The sequence below is a fragment of the Myodes glareolus genome, chromosome 3 (assembly GCF_982192425.1).
Source record: "Myodes glareolus chromosome 3, mMyoGla1.1, whole genome shotgun sequence".
In the NCBI taxonomy this organism is placed as follows: domain Eukaryota; kingdom Metazoa; phylum Chordata; class Mammalia; order Rodentia; family Cricetidae; genus Myodes; species Myodes glareolus.
Window position 1 is genome coordinate 89,940,269 of NC_142028.1, and position 25,196 is coordinate 89,965,464.

Here is a 25,196-nt window from a genome sequence, read left to right on the forward strand (position 1 = left end):
CTACCATCCTCTTTGGGGGCCATTTTCTTTCAAACCACCATAACCATCATATCAGAAATAATAATATCTGTAGCCACATTCTCACATAATACATCTTAATTCTTGCATAGCATTTACAAATTTTGGAAATTTTATGTTCAAATACATATGTTTTAATGTCAAATACATTAAGGAAAATGATTTTTCCTTAAAATTATGTCTGCCTTAGGATAGAATTAAGAGTTTTCAAACACATATAAGCCCAATGGTGACACTTTCCCTGAACTACCTAGGAAACAAATTAACTGCAATGCTGATCTAAGTGCTTTTTAAAATTACTAGGTAGAACTAGTTTTGCAAAGATAAAAACATAATGCTAATTAAGTATGTTAACATTTTTCCCCATGACATAATTTCACAATTGAATTGCTTGGGTATTAATATCACAATGTTGTACAAAGTCATGCCTACATCTCTAGAGAACAAATTACTTAAAAGCCCTAATGTTAAAATAAAATGTTTAACAAGGGTTCAAAAGAAACATCTTGAGTCATACAAAAAGAAGTAACATTTGGAACTGTATGGAAAATTGTAACAGATACATGGAAAAGTCTTTCCAGCCAGCGACACCAAGACCCATGAATCAAAAGCAAATGTGGAGTGTTGCTTAGAGGGTGGGGAGGTGGCTCAGCTGGTAAAGCGCCTATCCACAGGGATTTGGATCCCTAGCACCCACATAAAACCCAGGCATGGTGGTGATGCCTACAGTCCTAGTGCTGAGGGCCCAAATAAAGGTGGATTCCTGGAACTCCCTCCCCAGCTAATCTTGCCAAAGTGGGAGCTCCAGTCTCAGTGAGAGACTCTGTCACAAAAAAATAAAATAAGGAAGAGCAATAGAGGAAGAAACCCCATTGACCTTCACATGGACCTGCCTACACACATGTACACATATGAAGAGTTGCATGTTAGCATTTCAGGAAATAGAAATAAAAAATAGTAAAGCTGCTGAGTAACATACCATCGAACACAGTGTACATCAGCGTGCATATAAAACTAAGTAAGTATCTTAATACTTGTGTGTTATTCATATCTATTAACTAAATATTTAAGTTTATTAAAGGGGCTTGAGGATCTCTGCAATAAGAAACTGGGGTGCTCCACCCATGTGAGGCTGTCTTGTCCTCTGGCTGTGGAGTGGATGCCCTGACTGCTTCCTGACCAGTGGTTGCCTCTGCTCATACACAGGCCTGCTGTGTGAGTAGAAACCCTGCCCTGCTCCCCATGGCTTCTCCAGCCTCTGTAATAATCTTTGTACATATGACTCCTAAGACAAATTTCTTGGAGGAATAAATTCAGGTAAAAATGCTTCTAATAATTTTCAGAAATAGTTATCTGAGATGTAAACAGAGTCGAATAAAACATATCCATCCACTAAATCCAAGACTTACAGAGGCCACGGCTGCTTCAAAGGATCACTTCGGTGCTAAGGTTAGAGACATCTACGACTATGCATGAACACAAGGAGAAGCTGCCTGTGAATCCTCAGTACTACATTTCCCATGATTTCCAGTAGTGTTCAAAGTGATGAAAGCTAGTGAAAATTTTTAACTCATAAGCAACCTTTCAACCCTTTCGCGTGACTGATTTTTTTGTATGAGCCATTGTCGTTCTGAAGCCCAACTTACCGACAAGTGAGGGCTGCACTGCCATCACAGGGGACTGAAAAGTCACACGGGCAGATGTCATTTCCAAATACATCAGAAGAGAGTGGTTGAGCTTGGCTCTTGGCACTGGCACATCGCAGTCACAGCCCCGAACACTGCAGTTGCACTGCGCGACCTGAAAACTGTCTCTCAAAGGGGCCCGGGACAAATCATCTGTGACTTCAGGCCTGCATTTAAATACAAGAGCAAAATGTGAGCCTGGGAGTGGGGGTACTGGACAGGGTTTTGAAAGCAGGACAGAGAATCCAGCTTAAAGACAGGCTGCATCAGAGAGAACAAGGATGAGAGGGCAAATGAACTGTCAATCAAGGTGGCATCAGCAAAGGGGCCACAGAGACACTAATAAGAAAGAAAAGCCACTGCTCTAAGACACCACCGCAGTGAAAATATCCTTAAACACAAATATGAAACAAAGGCTTCCTCAGGCATCCCTAAACTTAAAGAATTACCTTTAGATCTGTATTGTAGGAGTGCTAAAAAAAAAAAAAAGGCTGTGAACACAAAAAAATAAAATAAGACTGAATCTGCAGTCACACAAAGGAATGAAATTTAACTCCAAGGATTTTTATTTATTGGATGATTAAAGTAAAAGTGTCAACCATGTATTTACAGGGTGTGACACAGACTAAAGTATGTGACATTATCAACCTAACTTGGGGGAGCTGGGAGTGTTCAACTGAAATGTCACATGGCGTCCAAAGTGGTATGAGGTCATCTAGATGCTAAGACATGTCCTAATTCAAAACCCACTAAAGTAATTAGTCAATAAGGAAGATTAAATGGAATCATAAAACATAACTTAAAAGAGGGCCTAGAGAGATGGCTCAGAAGTTAAGAGCACTGGCTGCTCTTTCAGGGGACCTGGGTTCAATCCCCAGCACTCACATGGCAGCTCACAACTCGCTGCAACTCCAGTTCCAGGGGATCCAATGCCCTCACACAGACTTATGTGTGGGTAACACACCAAAGTACACAAAATACAAATATATATATATATATATGGTTTATAGGTTTATATATATACATATGTACACACATACACATATGTATGTATGTATGTATGTATGTATAACCTACAAGAATGGAGGAAAGTAGCCAGGCAGTGGTAGCACACACCTCTAACCCCAGCACACGGAGGCTGACATATCTGAGTCTGAGGTCAGCCTGGTCTACAGAGCAAGTTCAGGCAAATCAGAGCTATGTGGAGAAACCCTGTCTTTGAAAAAGAAAATGGAGAAAAGAAAAGGACAAGGAATAATGAGATGAGAAAATAAACAGAGGCTTGGGAATAGAGTTAGAGTCGTTAAATGCAAATAGCCTTCACTTAGAAGGCAGTCAGCAGCAAAGCGGGAAGAAAAAAAGACCCAATTACAAACCTCTCATAAGAAATCAATTTTAACATTAAAATGCGAATTTACTAACAGAGAGCATTAGAAAAAGATATGCTATCCCAAGACAAATCAAAATAAAGCTGAATGGCTACATTGACGTCAAGAAAGTTGAATTCAGGGCAATAATCATTTACCATGGAAAAGAAGATCATTCATAACAAAAAAAATTGTGGAGAGGGGTCACTAAAAGTGCATAATAAGTATTTATCTAATAACAGGCAAAAAATAGGCTTAGTGATAGTTACTGGTGGAAAATTTAACCATTCTCTAATAATGAATGTAGCAAGCAGACAAAATGATTCGGGATTAAGAACTGAACAACGCTGTCAACCAACTTGATCCATGTAGTGGGACTGGTCCTCCACATGCCAGCCATAGTAAGTTCACCTTGCAGCAAGCCAATGTTTAACAATGCCAAATTGTACAAAACAAGCCATCCCTCACACAAAAGCAGCAGAATTTCTCATAGGGCAATGAGAAAGTAGACTCAAATATGTAACTTGTTGCTTATTTAGTTCTTATTTGCTTTCAAGTAAAGTTTATTCCTACATCTAAGAATTAAGCACAGTGTGAAGAAGAGGAGGAGGACGGGGACTGAGGAGATGTCTTGGTGGGTAAAGTGTTTGCTGCACAATCGCAGGGACCACATTTGAAACTCAACCCACTTAAAAGCTGGATGTCATTGTGAGCAGTACTCTGAGTGCAAAATGGAAGCAGAAGCAGGAGACTCCCCAGAAGCTCTCAAACTAGCTAGCCTGGTTTGTCAGCAACGAACAGGACACCCTGCCTCAAATCGTGGTGGGATGTGAGGCACGCACGCACACACACACACACACACACACACACACAGGTTGCTACAATCTGTTTAATTCTTAGATATATGAACAAACTTTACTTGAAAATAAACAATGATACAAGAACATTTGCCAGGTTGATTTGAAATCTGGCTTATTTACAAACCTTACCTTGTGCAAAATTTTCTAGGTAGAGACATAAGTATTTAGAACTCAAAATTTGTTGCTAACAGCCAAACATGTTTCATAGAAGGTACATTCGATCCTCTGACCATTGTACAATTATTTTTTCTTCCCAGGAAATTTCTCTGTAAAATTGCTAGCATTCTCTAAGCCAGTTCTATGCTAAACTGGTATGAAATACCACCAAAGTGGGGTACCTGAGGTCTTAATTTAGGAAAGATGACAGCCAACCCCAGTTTATAGCTCTTGAAGAGTAACTTCACCCGCATTAGCTTTGCAAATTGACTATTTGAAGGTTCATGCCATGAACCGAAAAAAAATGGCACCACAAGCAGGCCGGTAGTGGTGCACACTACCCAAGTCCCAGCACTTGGGAGGCAGAGGCAAGCGGATCTCTGTGAGTTTGAGGCCATTCTGGTCTACAGAGTGAGTTCTAGTACGGCCAGGTCTACACAGAGAAACCCTGTCTAAATAACAACAAAAAATTATATATAATATGTACATATATATATTCATATTCCATTAATTATCTAGATTACAGTTCCTAGCAATCAATTTTCTCTTCTCCAAGTTTTTCTTATCCAGCACCATGAGGAGGCTGATATTCAGCTCAGGAGTCCACACTGACCATGTCCTGTGTTCAAGCACTTTACCCATAGATATGAGTCCCCTTACATCCTCTGCATCCCTCTCTGTCGCCTCAATTCAGCGAAATCGCCAGTTGCTGCCCAAATTCAAAGCCCTGTGCTGCATTCTGGAAACTTCTCCCACCATAGACAGCTCGGGCAATTCAGAACCTGCCTTGATTCCTTCCACTGTATAAGTGGCTGCCCCCGTGCAATAAAGTAGACGATGTTCCCTGAAGTCCTCTCCTGAGTGGTTCATCTCTGCGCCCTCTACCAACCCATTGGTGTTGCCTTCTCAGCTGGGAACACCCCGGTAATGATAACAATGCCCCATAGCTCAAAACAAAAACATGCATATGCCCAAGTCTGGTAGACAGTTGGCTATATCATTTGAAAGACGGAGCTAGTCAAAGAACCCTCAGTAAATATTCGCTGTTCGTCAACATCTCCAAGTTGGAAAACAAACAAACAAAAGCAAAACAAAAAAAACCCTCATCCCTGACCCTGATAGATGGCACCTGTCATCAACCTGATGGCCTGAGTTTGATTTCCGGGACCCATGTGGTGGAAAAAGAGAACTGACCCCTGCAAGTTCTCTGGCCATGGCTCTACTGTGACACACGTACCCACACATACCCACACATGTGTATACACATACACAAAAATAAATTAATGTAAAGATAGGTTTGAACTACCCCAAGTCCCTCCCATGTATGAGATCAGCTAGCTTCTCACCAGCACGTGCTTGATTTTCTAAATAGTTCCTCATCTTAGGAAGCAGTTTGCTTGCTGGCCCTCTGCATCTGCTTTAACAATGAGAGCAACACCACAGCCAAAGAGACCACCCTCCCTGGCCAACACAGTAGAACATGGTGAAGGTTCTCACAGTTTGCTTTTGTAAGAGAAAAGATAACAAAGAAAAGAGCCATTAAACAAAAGGAATCAGTGTTTCCAGGGAAACTGAGGTTTCCCTCTAGGTTCTGAGCCTGTTAATAAAACATCCCAATGGAGACTCAGAAGGAAGCTGGAGGATAATTTTGGTGGAATTTGAGAGAAAAGCACCGGGGCAGGAAAGCTGCACACCTCAGGGCTTGCCAGGAGGGGTGAGATAAAAAAGAGGAAGCGAGAGAGGCAAGCATTTGGAGGTCAACAAGTAGCTGCAAGGTAAACTACAGAGGAGAACTTCAGAGAAAAAAAATGGGAAAACCCAGAATGCCAGGAAGAGCATGTTTAGGATTTGGCCAGTATCCAAAATAGAAAGAAAAAAGGAGTTATGATTTTTCTGAGTAACTCAGAATAGTGAATAGGCAGTGGCTGCATAAACCATTAGTCCGCCCCTTGCCTCAGCAAGTCTTTCCATGAATCAATTTCTGACAAGGTGTGAATGAGTAAAGAATAGGTTACTGGCCCCATGGCAGACAGGACAACAAGATTATTTATTCTTCTTTGAAGAAGGTCATTTAAAAGGTCAGGTCTCACCCCAGGGCAAGAGGTAGAACTTCAGTTTTGTTCTTCTGACCAGGAGGAAGAAGTTTTGCCTTAGTGGGCCTCCATGGAGCCTAGATACCTTCACTTTTCAATAAAGCAATTTAAATGCTAAGGAGGGCCTTCCCTTTCTTATGTTAGCAGAGGAACAGGAGGTAGGGCCCAAAGTCCATGAGGGAAAGATCCATCCTCGTTGTCCTACCAGCTAACAAAAATCTGTCTAACTACTAGGACATGGGAATTATGTAGAATCTAATCTCTCCAGAAATAAGTTAAAGTCAAGAAATGCCATCTGAGGAAAAAAAAAACCAGAAGGGAGAACGGCTTATCTGCTTTTAGAATAAATCTGAAAACTGTGGTAGGGTCAGTGAGGTGGGGAAAGCCTAGTGACTCTGGGTAACTTTCCTTGAAAAATCTTGTCTGCTTCTCCCTAGTGAAACAACATCCAGAGCCTCCTCACCAGCCCTGTGGGTAATCTGGGGTCAGGCACTTCCTGGTAGAGAGGGAGATAATGAAGACTGACTTATATCAATATTGGACACAAACACAGAGAGGTCTGACTATGTCCAGTGAAGCGATCTGCCAGGGCGAAACTCGGGAAAAGACGCGGGTGTTATTCCTTTGCGGTGCCTTTAAGGACTAACCACGCCCACTCCCCAGCCACTTCTCACCTCCTGGTCGCCATCTTAATTCTCTCTCTGTCCCCCATCTCTTGGTGGGTACACACGTGTCTCTGTCTCTCCCTATGTTTTTCTCCATGTCTCTCTGTTTCCCTCTTCTTTAAGTAATAAATGTCTCCCTCTTCTTTAAGTAATAAATGTTTAGCTTTATGTATAGCCTTATGTCCATTTACTCTTCCATCCACCGCATCCAGCCGCCTGACTCTGCCACTTGCCCGGGGAACACAGCTCTGGTGGCAGCCTCTGCCTGGCTCGCAGGCTGCTCGGGGCATCCCCACCATCATATCTTTTTAAAGAACAATATTGGTGCCGCACGACTCGGATATCCTGAACCGGGTTCTTTTTCCACTCCCACCACTGGCTTCTCGGTGGTCACTCCTTGTTCTGCTACAGACGGTTGCTTTCCTTTACCGGAATCGTGCTTGGACGACCCCGGGGGTTGGTCCGCCTGCGTTAGCACTGCACACTTCCCGTGCTATGCATTCGACATTCGTCTGGGGACCGGGTCCTCAGTTTCTTTATCTTTTTTCATTTTCACTTCTTTTCTTTCCCTCTTCTCTCCTCTCGTCATAACCGCTGCTATGGAGCGGCCCTGGCCTCTGGTTTCTGAGTAATCCAGCTAGGTCCATAACACCCCACCCGTGGATCAAGGACGCTTGTCCACATGGTCCTGGGCATTCGTTTTGTTTGCGCAGGTTTTCATGATTCAGACTCTGGATATCAACCATCCATGACAGCCCCCGGCTTTTAAAATTCCTGCAGCTTTTCCATTCAAGCCACAACACGTGGCCGCCGCCATGTTCATTGGGGTCAGGTGACTTTATCGCTAGATTCACTGAGAGCCAGGTCCTGTAACCAAGCTCTCCCACTGTTATGAATGTCCTGCCTTCCCTTCCCCCTCCTCGGTGTTCACAAAAATCCTCGTTAACTCTGATTACAGGTGTTTTGCATAGTGACATGCTTTTTGATAGGGCCCATCAAAAACATACACTTTGTCTAATTCCTGTTCAATCTTTCTATATATAATGATTGTTCATTGCATCTCATTTCAGACTACAAAATCATAAGTCTCATATTTTAAACTGGTATGTACTTTTATAATTAATATTAAGCTATTCTCTACCATTGTCAGTTCTGCCACTAATCTTAATGTTACAAACAGTTTTTTTCTTTCTTTCTGTCTTTTTACAAATGTGGATCTTACCTATTAAGAGTCAGTACAGTCAAACTCAAACCCAACCTTCCAGACAGATTCTATACTGCAGCTATACCTAATAAACAGCCTCAACTGCTCAGAGATCTGGGGAATGCGATATTTAAATATTTAATTACTAAATAACTTTTCATAACAAAAAGAGACAGGTTGGCTCCTAGCAAGCACTTTGATTCCTCCAAGAAGACAGAAGACAAATGGTCAAAGACCAGCGTCCATCTGCAGTTTGCTTTGACTGCCAAATGCTAACCATTGGGCAAAAACTGCCTTTCACCTAAACTGGAGACCTCCAAACGTGGACAAAATCACTGGAATTGACAGCCTAGCTGCCCAGGTCAAGGTAGGCCTGTCTTCCTACAGATTTCTTAGCCCACAGGCTCTTTAAAAGCCTGACAGGCTCTGCGCTAAACAACAAAGGTCAAATACAACCTTCAGCGACCTTGGAGGACCCAAAAGAGTAGCTCTAGATGCCAACCAAGTAAGTTCTCTATCATTTTTTAATCAATAACTCAAGTAAAATCTTATCCTTCTCAAAGATCTCTGACAGTCTGATAGCTAAGAGGTTTTGCCAGGTTGCTTCACCAAATAAAAATACTTTTCATTATACAAAAATATGTCACAGCCATTATGTCTAAAACTTCTATTTTTCTTATGAGTTCCAGGGAACAGAATTAAAGAACCCACCGTAGACAGGTCAAATACATAACCCCTCAATTCCCTGGTCCTAAAAATTTTTTTTCTCAATTTAACTTTGTCCTCTGTTCCACCAACACCCTAACCAGGTACAAGGGACACCAAACATTTCCATGCCACAGACACCTGTCAGCAACAGAGACCAGCTATGCCAGGATGTGAACAGCACCCAGCCTTTTCTCAGATCTCCCCCATCCCCCAAAGACAATGTCCACAAATCAGCCGGAAGCAGTCTTGAGAATTCGCCGCCCCAATTCCTTCAAACTGTAATGTCTAACCTTCTACTTTTTATTATAAAAAGGATCCGGGAATGTTATTCCTTTGCAGTGCCTTTAAGGACTAACCATGCCCACTTCCCAGCCACGTCTGACCTCCTGGTCACCATCTTAACTCTCTCTGTGTCCCCCCTCTCTTGGTGTGTACACACGTTTCTCTGTCTCTCCCTATGTTTTTCTTAATGTCTTTCTGTTTTTCTCTTCTTTAAGTAATAAATATCTCCCTCTCCTCTAAATAATATTGTATAGCCTTATGTCCATTTACTCTTCCGTCCACCGCATCCTTGCCCGGGGACCCTGCACTGCTCTGGCGGCAGCCTCTGCCTGGCTCGCAGGCTGCTCGGGGCATTCCATCATATCTTTTTAAAGAACAAAAGCGGGTGTCTTTCATAAAGGAGACAAAAGAAGGGAGGTCCCAAAGAATGAGACCGAGTACCTCAAGAGAGAGAAGCCAAGACTCATGGGGCATCATTCCTGAAGCTACAGAGGGACAGGACTAGCATTGGTGAGAGGAAAGCTGGTCAAGGTGTGGAATTTTTCGTATTGAGTTTCTAGGAAAAGCAAGTTTATAAGTGTTGACAAGTCTGGAGGATGCATGTGACAACAGGTACAGTAGGCGGGGTCGGGAAGAACACAGAAGCCTTTCAAGGCCCTGAAGCTCACGTGTGTGGATTTTGAAATCACCAAATGTTGATTGAAAACTGGGGAGTGGAAAAGTAAAGCTGCCTTTAGTAGCCAGGAAGGTCCAAAGTCACTCCCCAGAGTGACTTGGCAGGCAGCTCTTCTCGACCTGACCTGGACACTGCTCCTGTGTTCACTGGCTTCCCAGCTCAACCACACTCAGTCTTCAGTCTTCCAGCTCTGTCATCTGTGCCTCAGGCATCCGCCAATGCTCTCCACTCCCTCTTAATTCATGTGTGCCTCTTTTTATTACATGACCACACTTTCAAACTGGACTGCAGCATTTTATGTTTTTACAACACATTGTTAGCTCCACATTGAAGGGAATTGTGTAGGGTTTTCCTACCAGGTGGAAACATCCTGCAGGGAAGTTCCTTAAGCCAGAAGGTAGTCAATTCAAATAACTTCAGCAAGTCCCTGAAACTGACCAGATTCACTAGGTCCCTCCCTCCCTTCCACAGTAAACAGTAAGAAACAGAAATCAGCCAGACTGAGGACTGGAAGGGGTTTAGAACAACTGAGTCACTGGAAAAAACCTACAGATGTGCAGTGTTTTCCAAGTCCCTGACTTTGCTGCAGCAGTCACTGGTATTGGGGTGAGTTTTGGTGGTACATCTGTTTTTGTCATTTCTTTTCCTATAAGTAACTCCCCACTTATGTACCTGTATATAACCCCAATAAAACTCATTGGTTCACCAAGGTGGACTAGGATGGTATTCTTACTTTGGTCTGTCATGGGCTCCCTATCTAGAGTGAATAGTAGTGTGTATAGTTTCACCAGGAAAAGTCTCATTACATAACAAAGGGAAAGCCTGTTATGAACACTATTCCCCACACTCAGAACGTGAGGCTCACAGTAGGGAACTCACAAAGGAAAGGAAGAACTTCCTCCCTAGTCAAAAATAAATGTCTAAAGCAGTCCCAGCATATCACATTTGTTAGAGTATCTCTCCTTCAGGTTCTCAGACAAACATTAATATCTGAGCTCAAACAATGCTGTCCATTTGAGGACATATTTATAGGTTTTTAAATCCTTTTTAAACATCAAATTTTAGCTCCTGGAAAAACACAGTTTTTTTACACATGGAAGCCTTTGAACGATTTTGCTTGTGAATTTTGATGGAACAAAATGGTGATTTCCTTAAAATAAAATGATACATTTAATTACTGTCTTAAAGCAAGCCCCAACATTTCTGAATAAGTAAGCTTGGCCATAAAGTCATGTTGCATAAAGCATTGGACATAAGAGCATTGTCAAAGCATTCAGAGATGTTGCAGTAGTCTTCAGAATAGAATTGATTCTAGAAGCCAAACATCTGGGAATGACACTCAATCAAAACCAACAGCCTGTATCTAGATATAATAGAACATATATTCTCTCTGGCTTCCAACCCCACAGCATTTCAGCAGAAGCTACCTTTCTGGGCATAAGCATCTGAGAAGTAGACATCCCTACTGGTGAAAGAAGCAAAGAGCTTCCCATCCATAAATGTAACCTCCATTTCATGATCCAACACCAAAATTAATTTCCTAGCCATGGGCAAAAGTAACTCACAGCATTTTGGTTCTGAGTTGACTTTTACAATGCCCTACTCCTCCCCCCACACACACACAGAAGACTGGCCCCGGACATAGTGTACATAGAATATAACACAAGCCAAAGGTCTGGGAATTCTGGCGGGTTATGCCCACAAACAGCAAATGTCCATGGAGGCTGAGCAAGCAAGGTTAAGATTCAATGCCGTAACAACTAGAAAGAGGCCAGGGATTTATCCACCTGTCTTTCAGGAGTACTTTCCACCAACAGTCATGATTGCTCTCCCCATGGCTCTAGTCTGCTTTTCTATTGCTATGATTAAAAACAGCTTGATGGAGAAAGGGTTTATTCGGCTTCTAGATTCCAGTTCACCATGGGAAAGACACCTTGGGAGCGCAAAGCAGGAGCTTGAAGCAGAAACCACAGAGAAAAGCTGCTCATTGTCTTGATCTGTACACAACCCAGGCCCACCCGCCGAGGATGGCACTGTCCACAAAGGGCTGGACCCTCCTACATCAACCAGCAATCAAGAAAATCAGACGTATAGACAGGCCAATCTCACAGACGCAGTTCCTCAGTTGAGAGCCCCTCTTCCAAGTATGATGGATTATTCTTCATTGTCTTAGTTGGGGTTTCTATTGCTGTGAAGAGACACCATGACCATGGCAACTCTTATAAAGAAAACATTTAATTGAGGGTGGCTCGCTTACAGTTTCAGAGGTTCAATCCTTTATGTCCATGAAGGGGAGCATGGCAGCATGCAGGCAGACATAGTGCTGGAGCTGAGAGGGCTACATCTTGCAGGCAACAGGAGGTTGACTGACTGTCACATTGAGCGAAGCTTGAGAAAAGAGACCTCAAAGCCCACCACCATAGTGACACACTTTCTCCATTAAGGCCACACTTCCTAACAGTGCCAGTCCCTTTGGGGGCCATTTTCTTTCAAACCACCACATTAATGATTTGTGCAGGTTGAACTAACAGAAATGAAGGCCCATTGCCCGTAGCTCACAGATGTATTGCCAAGGATTGTGAATGTATAAGACAGTCAGTATAAAGGCTTCCTGCTTCATTAGCTATCAGATGTATAGGAAGAGCTAATAAAATACTTACAAGTCAGTAGATTAAGTGTGTGTTCTTACTTGGATTTAGAATTAATTGTCAAATCAGTGGTCCCTTTTAGCCAGAATGACTGAAAGAAATCAACTATACCCTAACTAAATTATATCTGCAAATTTCTTACATCTAGGACTTTTTATTCAATCATTGAAAAAATAATTCTCTTTTGTCATACAAACAGAATGATACACGACAAAAAAATGTCCATACCAATCATTTTAGCCCCTGACTGAGACCACAGTAGGGCTGAATGTACCTAATAGCTCACATAGTCATGAGGGTAAACACAATTTTAATTCCACTCAACAAAGTACACATTTTTTTGTAAAGCCAGTAAGTAAATATGGCATGGACTAGAGGCCTCACAAACATTCATTCTTCCTTTTATCACCAGTACTTGCTGCTGGACTTTGGGTTCTTAACTCTGGAACTCCTGCTGTGTTTTAAGAGCAGGTGTTCCTTTACCACCTGCCTTCTGAACGAAAGATGGGACAGCTGTGTTTAGTCATAGGCAGATGCTTTTCAAAACACCTGGACCAGATAAAGACTATTTGTCTCTCTGCTACTAAAAAGGACTGGTCTGCAAATTTTAGTAGATGGAGCCACATAAATGAGCCTGAAGGAAAAAATGGATTAATCACTCCATTTTAAAATGGATTAAAAAATTAGTGATTAAAAAAACTATAATAGAACTTGTGTCATTGGCTTTAGGGAAGAACACTGAATAATACTTTTGAGTTTTTAATATTTAGTCAATGATTAGTTTCTTGACACTTCCATACATGTGTATAAAACGTTTTGATTGCTCTTACTATATCCTTTCTTAACTCACTTCTGCCAATCCTTATTCACAAATCCTTTCCCTATAGTCAACTCTCTTTGTTTTGTGGTGTGACCCATTGAGCTTACCCAGGGCCATCATGGGTTTTGAACTGTCCATTGGGGCCCGGCAGGTTCACCAGTGGCTACATGAGTAAAGACAATGACTCTTCCTCTCCCAGAATCCATCTGTAGCTCTTAGTTCAGCATAGAGGATGTGGTAGTTTGAGTGAGAATGCCCTCCATAGACACATATCTTTGAATACTTGGCTCCCCGTTGGTGGAACTGTTTGGGGAGGATTAGGAGGTGTGGCTTAGTAGGAGGAAGTATGCCACTGGGGGGATGGCTTTGAGGTGTCAAAAGACTTGCACCATTCCCGCTGTGCTCTCTATTGCCTACTTTGCATTTTGAGATGTGAACTCTCAGCTGTCCCTGCTGTCATCCCTTCACTCTCCCATCATGGACTCTAAGCCTCTGAAACCATAAGCCCAGTTAAACTCTGTTTCTTTATGAATTGCTTTGGCCAGGATGTCTTTTCACAGAAATAAAAAAAGTGACTAATACAATGAGCAGAGCCCCAAGAAGCCCTCCCACATCCATGAGTGATGATGGACAGAGCCAGTCTTGAGCAGGCCCAGTGCAGGCAACCACAGGTGCTGTGAGTTCCTGATTGCAGTGTCTGTGTCCTGCCCAGAGGGTGGCTTTTCACGGCTTTTCTCTCTATCGTTCAGCTCTTACTGTATAGATATTTTTAAGGATGGAAGTAAAAGGTTTGTTTTATCTTAGGCGCCTTGCACCCTTACAGAATCTCTAAAATAGAGAGCTTACAAAAACATCTAACATTCTTAGGATGGTTTAATCAATCAATATAAAATGGAAACTAGAGTCTTCACTTTCTTCCTTGTCCCCTTTCATTACTGCAGCATTATCAGCTCGTTCAATCTGGGTATTCTCCTGGACACATCTTTGATCCAGCTACCCACCACAGAAGGAGCCTCCTTCAGGGCGGCAGTCTATAAGTCCCAAGTCCTCTTGCTATGGCGCATCTGAGTTCTGCTGGCTTTGTGAATTTACCAGGTCATTCGAAAGTAGGCATCTCGACACCTTCTTCATTATAACAGGCCCTCAATAAAACCTCAGTCCTTCTGATAGACCTCCAACTGCTGCCCATTCATTTAAAATCTTCCTAAAGACAATGCCAAGGTTTTTTTTTTTTTTAAGCCATTCATGTTGGCAATGTTTTCAATGCAGTTTATACACAGTGAACAACCTCTCTCGGTCAGCAAATGGATAGGGATGTGTCGGAAAGAACATTAGGGTAATTCCTATAATAAACACATTAGCCAGCTCACACAAGGACTAATCTGACAGCGTCCACATATCCTTTAGACTGTATGTCCATCCACATCTGCAGCGTCTCCACGCCTAAATAAACAGGAAGAGAAAGGGGAAACCTAATGGGGGAGATGGATGTAAAAGCATACAAACAACTTTTCATAATGTGCACAGCTGCAAAGAGCGCGCAGGGGTGAGAGAGGTTCATAGTCTGTGTCTGTACTGTAAACAAATCAGGTCAGATGACTAGTCAACTTAATCCCATCAGTACTCACAGATCATATAAAAGATGGACCTTAGAGTCATAATTCTTGAGGGGATTCTTAAGCAATGGCTCCATGTGACAGCTGAATAAGGTCAAGTCACCTTTCATCCAGCACTCGATGTCCCAATTTACACCTGCATTAAAAATAAACTGCATTACACAGGGCAGTGGTGACACATGCCATTAATCCCAGAACTCGTGAGGCAGAGGCAGGCGGATCTCTCTCTCTCTCTCTCTCTCTCTCTCTCTCTCTCTCTCTCTCTCTCTCGTGTGTGTGTGTGTGTGTGTGTGTGTGTGTGTGTGTGTGTGTGTGCCTGAATGATTTTAAGTGCACCAAAGGCATGCATTCCACAGAGGCCAGAAGAGAGCATCAGATCACCTGGACTGAAGTTAGAAGTGGTTGTGAGTCTCCTGACATGACTGCTAAGAACCAAAACAGGTCCTCTGCAAACGCAGCAAGTGCTCTTAAGCACTGAGTCCCCAAACCCAGGTCCTCTGTGAGAACAGCAAGTGTTCTTAACCATTGAGCCATCTCTCTAATCCTTTCTTACTCTAAACTGATTTCAACTTAATATCCTTTTTCCTGCGTAAAGTGTTAAACCAGGCAGATGGGGGACATCTGACAATATCTGAAGATTTCTTTTGTTTGGTTTGGTGTCTCACTTAGTAGCCCAGGCTGGTCTGGAACTCACTGTCCTCCTGTCTTTGCCATTCATGTGCCACTATGACAGGCTGGAGATAGATACTACAGTTACAGATAAAGATATTTCTTTTAGTACTGTGCAGAGACCAGGGCTGGTCTGACTAAAGAACTATCTGAACTGAAGGGTCACTAATATCAACTGGGAAATCCAACTAGCACCACACAAGAGTCCTTACTTAGGTATCCCTATTCTTCCCTATTTGGGGTCTTTTCATATAATTGAGACAGTTGAGTCTTCCATGTCCCTTCAGAAGACTTAAAAATTGTTTTGCTGTTTTAATTTTTATATACAAAATTAACCAAGCTTGCTGCTTTCAGTATACATTATTCTTAAGACAACAATTAAACTCATTCAGCATAACATATTGTTTCGGGGAGATTCCTCATCTGCATAATTCATTATAATTTTAAACATTTTGAAATTTCACTACTTCAACAGTGGTGCTAGTAATTTGATATTTTATCTATTTTAAGTGTGCATTTTTATTTTGCTTCCAAGAAAATTTAGACTCTGAAGAGCATATTTACAAGTAAAATTGTTCCTTTAATGATAGTCTTACAAGCTATAAAAATGAACAGAGCATATTTATTTGTCACACAATGAATCCTAATTTTAAAACTATATGAAAGTTATAATACATGTTAACACACAATAAGATAGCTAATTCATACAAGCTATGAATAATTAAAACATTTTGATGGATACAGGCATAACACAAGAGTGTAGACTTGGGACATGAAAGTACTTACCTAGCTGGCGCAAGACTAAAGCCTTTACCGTTGAAGCTAGCATCTTCCCTTCGGTTTTACTTGCTAGCACAGAGCAATTTGTACCTCGCTCATTCCCAAAGCAACAGTGGGAAACAGTTTGGGATGACTCAGACACGTAGACACTACTTGCGTTAAAGCTAGCTTCGAGGTCTGCGTCATAACCCCCACTCAAAGCCGAAGCGTTCTTTGGGATTCCGGCAGGTGGGAGAAAGGCGTCACCTGTTGTGTTTGGTGGTGCACAAAACAACTTAAATCTCCAGGGAGCAGCTGGATATGCCAGGTTAAGTGCGGCTATCCCATAAAGAAATTCTGTTCGGACAGGAAAAAGACACAGGACACAAGTGATCATTTTAGCAAAGATGTAACTAGAAAATGCTTGAGACTAAAATGGTGCAGTCCTCAGAAAGACTTAACCTTCAAGAGAATAAGTCTGAGCTTCCCCCTTCCGGTGCATTAGACTTGAGAACTTGATAGATTTACTGGACTAATTTCATTTTCCGGCACCTCTGCTTTGGAAATTCATGCATCAATTTTCTTCATTAATCTAACAAGTTTATATTTTAGCATGAGAAAATTTACATTAATTCTCTTCCTTTTTATAGTAAAATTATTCTAACTTTCAGAATAAATAAGAAATACCTGTATGTTTAACGATATCAATAAGGACTAAAGCATTCTAAAGCTCCACTAGGAGGATCACGACAGTATGTTAATGCTTTTGGAGAAAGTTTGTCTCTGACTTAAAGAGAGTTGCAAGCTCTATTGAACGTTCCCAGGAGTCTCGAGATGTATAATATCCTATAGGAAAATCCCCATACACTCCCCAGGAAATGATGCAAAACAGTCCTTCCAGGAAACTCACACTGCAGGTAAATCATTACCTTTCCAATATAGAACTAAGAGCATTTGCAGCACTATACCCAAAAAGCTGCAAATTTTGAGCTGATCTTTAAGTAAGAAATTCTTGAAAATAAACAATTAACTCTCTACCTTTCTTCATTTTACAAATGAACTTGAACAATTTGTTGACCTCCTCGCTGTATACATCCACTAACGCAGTGTGAGAATTCTTAGAATTGTGTATGGAGTGAGAGCTTTTGAAGAATTAAATGCAACAAAGTGTGAAGAAACAGAAGCAAAGAGAATGTTCTTTGATTTCCAAATGGATAAAGTGAAGAATTCAAACAAAGGCATAATATTCCGTTCAAAGGAAAAGAATAAAATCAAGCAATGAGAAGACACAGGAAATGTACACATATACCCTCAAGAAACCATCACGATGACACAGTCTGCAAGGTCCCACCAAAGATACTGGATGCCAGGATTTAAGCCAAACAGAGAGGTGAATAAGAAGGATGTGGGGACGCTATTCTGTCTGCTCCTACAGGAGTGGGAAACATCGTTGCCCAAGGCCACAGGTGGACAAGAGTTAACCCTGATGAGGACTGTAGAATTAGATGATAGTAAGCATCAAATAGAGGAAAAAGAATCAGGAAAAAATACACTCACAGAACATTTGTAATTCCAGCTACTCAGGAGGCCGAGGCAGGAAGACCACTGGAGCCATCGTTTCAAGACCAGCCTGGCCAACATTGTAAGATCCTTGTCTCAAAAGAAGGGGAAAGGAATCAAAAAGAGGGGGAGCAGCCCATTTATAATAACTACACTTTTAAAAAAATGTGTCAAGAAGTGAAAGATTTCTACACTAACTATAGAACATGGATGAAAGAAATTAAAGGTAAACGGAAAAATGTTGTATTTTCATACAATTGAAAGAATTTTTAATTTTTTTTACATTTTACTATTCAAATCAGTGCATAAATTCAATGTATTTGAATTTATCAAATTCAATCCATACCAAAATGTCAATAACACTCTTAACAGAGAGTAAGCACTACAAAAGTTCATATGAAACCAAAAATACACCAAAACCAAAGAAATTATGGAAATTATGTTCAAAAACAAAGCTGCCTCCAGCCAGGCATGGTCGCACATGCCTTTAACCCTAGAACTCGGAGGCAGAAGCAGGCAGATCTCTGACTTTGAGGCCATCCTTGTCTACAGGGCAAGTTCTCAGACAGACAGGGATAGGAAAAAAAGAGCAAATCTGACTCCAAACATAGGACCAAGTCATGTACATAAAACAGCATGATGCTGACAGGAAAAGATGCCTGAATCAACACAGCATGATTAAGAACTCAGAAATAAAGCTGTGTATCTAGAACCAACGAAGCTTCAACAGAACTGCCTGCCAAAAATTCCCTGGAAAATTAATGATCTGTTTAGTAAATGGCACTGGAAAAGATGAGCAGTCATAAGACATAAAGAAACTATACCACCATCATCACCATACACAAAAATAACTTAACATGGATCAGTGGCCTAGCAGACCTGTAACTATGACTAGGCTAAAGTCAAGCTGGGAAACTCTGAGATCGAGCTATGTGATATTTTGAGACATACTCCTAAATCACAGGCAATTACAACGACAACAACAACAAAGACAAAGATTATGTCAAACTCTCTAGTCTGTCTCTGAGAAGGAAATATTCAACAGAGTGACTGTGCAGATGTCAAACTACAGAATGGGATAAAATGTCTATAAACTGTGTGCCTAATATTGGGTTACTATGCAAAATAAACAAGGGACCCTGCACCACTACTGCACTAATTGAATTCAGTGGGTGAAAAAGAAAAGGAAGATTATGACATTGGGAGGGAGATGTATTTTTTGAGAGTATAGGGGTAGAAGTTCAATATGACAAAGATATATTGCATACATGTATGAAATTCTCAAAGAATTAAAAATGTTCTAAAGTAACCCTATTTTAAGATGTTCAAAAGATACAAATAAATATCTGCCAAAAGAAGATACACAAGAAGGAAGGTCAAAGATCTAACACACGGTGTGCCAACTGTAGATAGTGGTAATATATACCTTCTTGGAAAATGTTAGGGGAGCAGATATGAAGTTCTCAAAGCAATGAAATGATAATATGACACAATACACTTATCTGTTAGTTTCAACTCTCCATATTTTACAGATTCCAAAACACTTCCTATGTGATAAATACATAGTAACAAAATACATACGTTATAATTACAAATGAATTTGAAAAAGTCTAGGCACCAAAAACTAAATAATAAACTAGGTTTCTCTATGTTAAAAAAAAAGTTATGGGCAATATATGGCTAGTTCCAATCAGGAGAATGTTTGAAAATGATGGTTCACTAAAACTACAAGGCCGTTAAAACAAAACAAAACAAAACAAAAAAACAGCTGAAGAAGCTTCCTCTGAAGAACACGTCTACAACGGGTGAGAGAAAGGATACGTACATATTTAACTCTCTTGGAAAGTTGTGGTATTCATTGACAATTCCAAACATATGCACCATTCCTTGATAATATTCCCTCAGAACCTGTATTTATATATGTGGTTGTAGGTGTGTGTGTGTGTGTATGTGTTTCAGACCTTGCACTGAGATACCATTGGCTCTCCTGGGTCTGAAGTTTTCCTACTGCAGACTTAGAAGCACTCAGTCTTTGAAATTAAATGATCCATTTGCTTATAAACATATGCACGTATGTGTGAACACATATGTGCACATGTGTATACTCACACATATCATCACCAGCAGTTCTGATTCTTTATGGAGCCTTAACACACAGTTAAAAGTCTCTTTCAATTTAGAAAGTCCTAAAATTTGTCTAAGACCAACAAACTCAACAATCAGATATTTGGAATGTAAAACTAAAAATATCACCAGAACTATAGTCAACTCAACCTCACACACACATAAAATTCAAATCAATAAAATTGAAACACAATACTTGTCTCCTTTGATGTGGTTAAAGGTGAAAGAATGGTGACATGCATTTGTAGTGGTACTACACAAGAACAGTTATTTATAAACACAGGTTGGGACCCCAAAATACCAAATTTCTGTTCAATATAAAAGTTTCTCTTTAGAAATTAATCTACAGAAATATCCTCCCAAATACACAAAGGTGCATGCAACTTACCCCAGTGTAACAAAACCACATAAAATTTCTGACAAATCATCTTACTTCAGAGATGTACACCTGGAAAACAATAAATTAAAAACAAAGCAATACATATAGAAAATTAATTGGCCATCTATGAAAAATACAAAAGAAAAAAGATTACAAATAAGTCTAACTTCAATGCTCTAATATATAGGGTCAATATTACAGAATCATTGCATGTTAAATTACACTAATTTTTGTGATGCATATGCTTTCTTACAAAGCAAAAAGAATAATTAAAATTTAAAAGTCACTCTGTTTCATTATGCTATACAACCCAGGGTAAGCATTGCAGGATAAGACTGAATTCTTAGCTAGGCAACTGTTCATAGTTTTAGAAAATCTAATGACCATTAATATTACCACTGTTATATCTTTGTTATCCTTGTTTTCTAGAGTTATTGTTATAATACTACAAAGTCAAGCAGTTATGGCACAGGTAATAATTTTATATTCAATTTCAATAAAAAAAAGAAAAAAGTTTACAAAATGCCTTTGTAAATATGTTAATTAGCAGATAAAGTGATATTGACATTAGAGAAATTAAAGGTCTGTCTGATGGCTTAAAACACCCCAATACAAAGGATAACTTCTGATAATGTTTCACATAAATTCTACTCAATTAGAAATGCGCTCTGTAAATAAGGTTATTTCTTCTGCTGTCATGAGTTAGAATGATAAAATTTTAATATATTAGGCTTGGAATTGTGATGAAATTCTACATAGTCTCTGTCTCTCTGTGTGTAAGTGTGTGCATGTGCCTGTGTGTGTGTGTCTCTGTGGTGTGTGTGTGTGTGTGTGTGTGTGTGTGTGTGTGTGTGTGTGAACCAGAGGTCAACATCAACTGTCTTCCTCTGTGACTCTATCATTGGGGGTGGGGAGACAGGCTTTCTCATTGAACTTGAAACTCATCGTTTCAGGTAGAATGGCTCTCCAGCAAGTCTATGGGATCCTCCTGCCTCCACCTCCCAGCATTTGGGTAATACACATGTGCTCCCCCATTGTGTAACAAATTCCTCTGAGATAAAACATTTCATCTTGGAGGGGAACTTGTTAAGAAACAGGATGTCCTAAGGGAGGTGAAGAAATTCATCCTACAGGGAATCTCTTTAAGCTCAGGGAGTAAACAACTTAAAAGCTTCAGGAAGTCCCTGAAACTGATCAGATTCACTAAGTTCCTCTTTCTCAACATATATGTAGTCAGTAAGAACTGCTGAGAGACACTCTCAGAAAAGCTTAACTGCCCAGAAGAGGCAGAACAGCCAGCTGCCTGGGAGAGGCTAAGACCACATAAACTTCCTGGAAGAGACCTTTTCCAGCCCACTGAGGTGCCTACACATTGTACAGTGTGTCCAGGTTTACGGTTTTCATGAGCTGATAGCCAGGCTCAGATGGGCTTTGGTGATGCTGCTGATTATTTTAAAATAGAAATAGCACCCTCACTACAGATACCGCTATAAATGATAAAAGAACATGCTTCATATGAGAAACAGCATCAAATGATGGGTATGTTTGTTTCCCAGTTTATATACTCTTGGGGACCCTAGAAATGTATAAGCAGTTTGTACTCTAATATAATTTTTCTAATATGCATGTTTTTCAAACTGTGCTTTTCATTAGAACTTTGATTCTTTTTTTAAATTTATTTATGTATTTTATATATATGAGTGCTCTACGTGCATGTATGCCTGCATAACATAAGAGGGCATCTGATCCTACTTTAGATGGTTGTGAGCCACCATGGGGTTGCTGGGAATTGAACTCAGGACCTCTAGAAGAGTAGTCAGTGTTCCTAACTGTTGAGCCATCTCTCTAGCCCCCAGAACTTTGATTCTTTATTTGAAATCTCTAGAAATTTGTTCAGTGCTTGGAATCCTCATGAACTAATTGTAAGAAATATATGCAAGACACACACAGACAATTTTATATTACCTATTCCTAGTATCAGACTTCTCATCAAATAAACCCAAGAAGAATATTCATAATCAGGATGTGTCATGAACACAGTGTATTGCTGGAATACTTTGATAAACTAACTGTAATTCCATCCCAAAACAGATTTGACTTGCATTTAAATAACTAATCCACTAAGTAGTCAAATGCATCAGTTGATACCTTGAATAAGGAGGTTTAGCCTGTGTTCACTGTCCCATGCAAGACAAAAACTATTCTTACAGTATTAATTCATGCCACCAGGTTCCATTCATATATGGGAGGCAAACAATTACAGATATGAATGGGCATACAGACTGTGAAAGTGGTTTCTTACACAGATTCAATGACAGAAATATTTATGTTCACCCAAAATAAAAGAAATTTAAGGGCACTTACAGAAACACAAACACGACATAAAAATGACAGAATTTTAAACCTATGATTAAGAATAATAAAAATGGACATAAAGGATGTGCCAAAGGGCCTATGTAATATAATGTTTAGACTCAGAGACTAGTTCTGCTGCAGCCTTGGTCAGACAAGTTTCCTTGTGGTGGGCGGCAGTTACTGCTGGTCAAAGTCCAGAGAATAAGAGCTCAGGCCCAAAGAGAACATCACTATCAGTCCCTCTAAGTCCGAAGGAACATCAAGTAAGAAATGACAGGAAGAAACTAACTGCTGGGGAAAACACTGTTTTGGGACATAACGTGCTGTTGCATTTCTGAACAGTGGCTATGGTTACCTGCACAAGACTGGACCCCTTGACCTTCGTTAACGAAGGACACATGGGCTCATGAAGTTCTACCCCTCCTGGAGGATACATAGGCAGTTAATAGCTACTAGGGGGAGAGATAGATTTTCTTCAGTGATAAAGCCACGGGTAAGTTCACCTATTTAAATAACCCCCCCCCACTCATGTTCCCACAAGCAACCACAAATAAACTATTTGGCATTAGCAATAAGAGAACAATAGTTGATTCAAGAGAGAAGCTGGCATATAAAAGAAGACTTTCAGGGGTGAGGTCTAATAGGACAAAAGGTCTTGAACCATGATCCAGCCATGAGGCAGGGAAGCATCAGAAAAGGAACAATAAAACGTACCGTAACAGCATAAGAGGACTTTAAATGGAAGGAGAGGCTTCCCTTTAGAAAGGTTCTTCATTACAAGAGATAATAAAGAAAATAAACAGCAAGCCAACAGTCAACATCAAACTAAATGGAGAGAAACTCCCAGCAATCCCAATGAAAGCAGGAACAAGACAAGGTTGTCCACTCTCTCCATATCTATTCAATATAGTTCTTGAGGTCCTAGAGCAATAAGACACCAAAAGGAGATCAAGGGGATGCAAATCAGAAAAGAAGAAGTCAAACTCTCACTATTTGCTGATGATATGAGAATTTACATAAGCGACCCCAAATATTCTACCAAGGAACTTCTACAATTCATAAACACTTTCAGTAATGTAGCAGGATACAAGTTAACTCAAAAAAAAAATATCAGTAGCTCTCCTTTACACAGACAATAAATGGGCTGAGAAAGAAATCAAAGAAGCATCACCCTTCACAATAGCCAAAAATAGCATAAAATATCTCAGAGTAACTCTCACCAAACAAGTGATAGACTTGTATGACAAGAACTTTGAATCTTTGAAGAAAGAAATTGAAGAAGCCCCCAGAAAGTGGAAAGATCTTCCAAGCTCTTGAGTAGGTAGACTTAACATAGTAAAAATGGCAATATTACCAAAGGCACTCTACAGATTCAATGCAATGCCCAGCAAAATCCCAGCAAAATTCTTCATAGACCTCAAAAGAACAGTGCTCAACTTCATATAGGAAAGCAAAAAACCCAGGATAGCCAAAACAATCCTGTACTATAAAAGAACTTATGGAGGCATCACAATCCCTGACTTCAAACTCTACTACAGAGCTACAGTACTGAAAACAGCCTGGTATTGGCATAAAAATCGACAGGAGGACTAATGGAATCAAATCAAAGACCCGGATATTAATCCACACATCTACAAACACCTGTATTTTTGACAAAGAAGCAAAAAATATCAAATGGAAAAAAGAAAGCATATTTAACAAATGGTGCTGGAATAACTGAATATCAACATGTAGAAGAACGAAAACAGATCCATATCTATCACCATGTACAAAACTCAAGTCCAAATGGATCAAAGACCTCAACATAAAGCCAGCCACACTGAACTTCATAGAAGAGAAAGTGTGAAGTACACTTGAACACATTGGTACAGAAGACCACTTTCTAAATATAACCCCAGCAGCACAGACACTGAGAGAAACAATTAATAAATGGGGCCTCCTGAAACTGAAAATCTTCTGTAAAGCAAAGGACATGGTCGACAAGACAAAATGCAGCCTACAGAATTGGAAAAGATTCACCAACTCCACATCAGACAGAGGACTGAGCTCCAAAATATACAAAGAACTTAAGAAATTGGTCATCAAAAGAACGAATAATTCAATTTAAAAAATGGAGTATAGACCTAAACAGAGAACTCTCAACAGAGGAATCTAGAATGTCTGAAAGATAATTAAGAAAATGCTCAACATCCTTTGCAGTCAGAGAAATGCAAATCAAAACAACTCTAAGGTGCCATCTTGCACCTGTAAGAATAATAGCCAAACTCAAAAACACTGATGACAACTTATGCTGGAGAGGTTGTGGGGAAAAGGGAACACTCCTGCATTGCTGGTGGAAATGCAAATTGGTACAGTCCCTTTGGATATCAGTGTGGCGATTTCTCAGAAAATTAGGAAACAACCTTCCTCAAAGCCCAACAATACCACTTTTGGGTATATACCCAAAGGATGCTCAATTGTGCCACAAGGGCATGTGCTCAACTATGTTCATAGCAGCATTGTTTGTCATAGCCAGAATCTGGAAACAACCTAAATACCCCTTGACCAAAGAA

The 25,196-nt window shown here is 40.4% G+C and overlaps 1 protein-coding gene across 2 annotated transcripts in view; it reads right to left on the reverse strand.

Moving 5' to 3' along the window:
- Positions 1 to 25,196, reverse strand: part of Lepr (leptin receptor) — an 87,468-nt gene that overhangs the window by 47,522 nt on the left and 14,750 nt on the right. For both annotated transcript variants that reach the window (XM_048453170.3, XM_048453168.3), the window contains exons 2-5: positions 20,299 to 20,358; positions 16,254 to 16,583; positions 14,811 to 14,934; positions 1,665 to 1,870 (exon numbers count right to left, since the gene is read on the reverse strand). In XM_048453170.3, coding sequence (XP_048309127.3) covers positions 1,665 to 1,870; positions 14,811 to 14,934; positions 16,254 to 16,583; positions 20,299 to 20,338 — 700 coding nt within the window. In that variant the 5' untranslated portion in view covers positions 20,339 to 20,358. The remainder of the gene's footprint in view (positions 1 to 1,664; positions 1,871 to 14,810; positions 14,935 to 16,253; positions 16,584 to 20,298; positions 20,359 to 25,196) is intronic.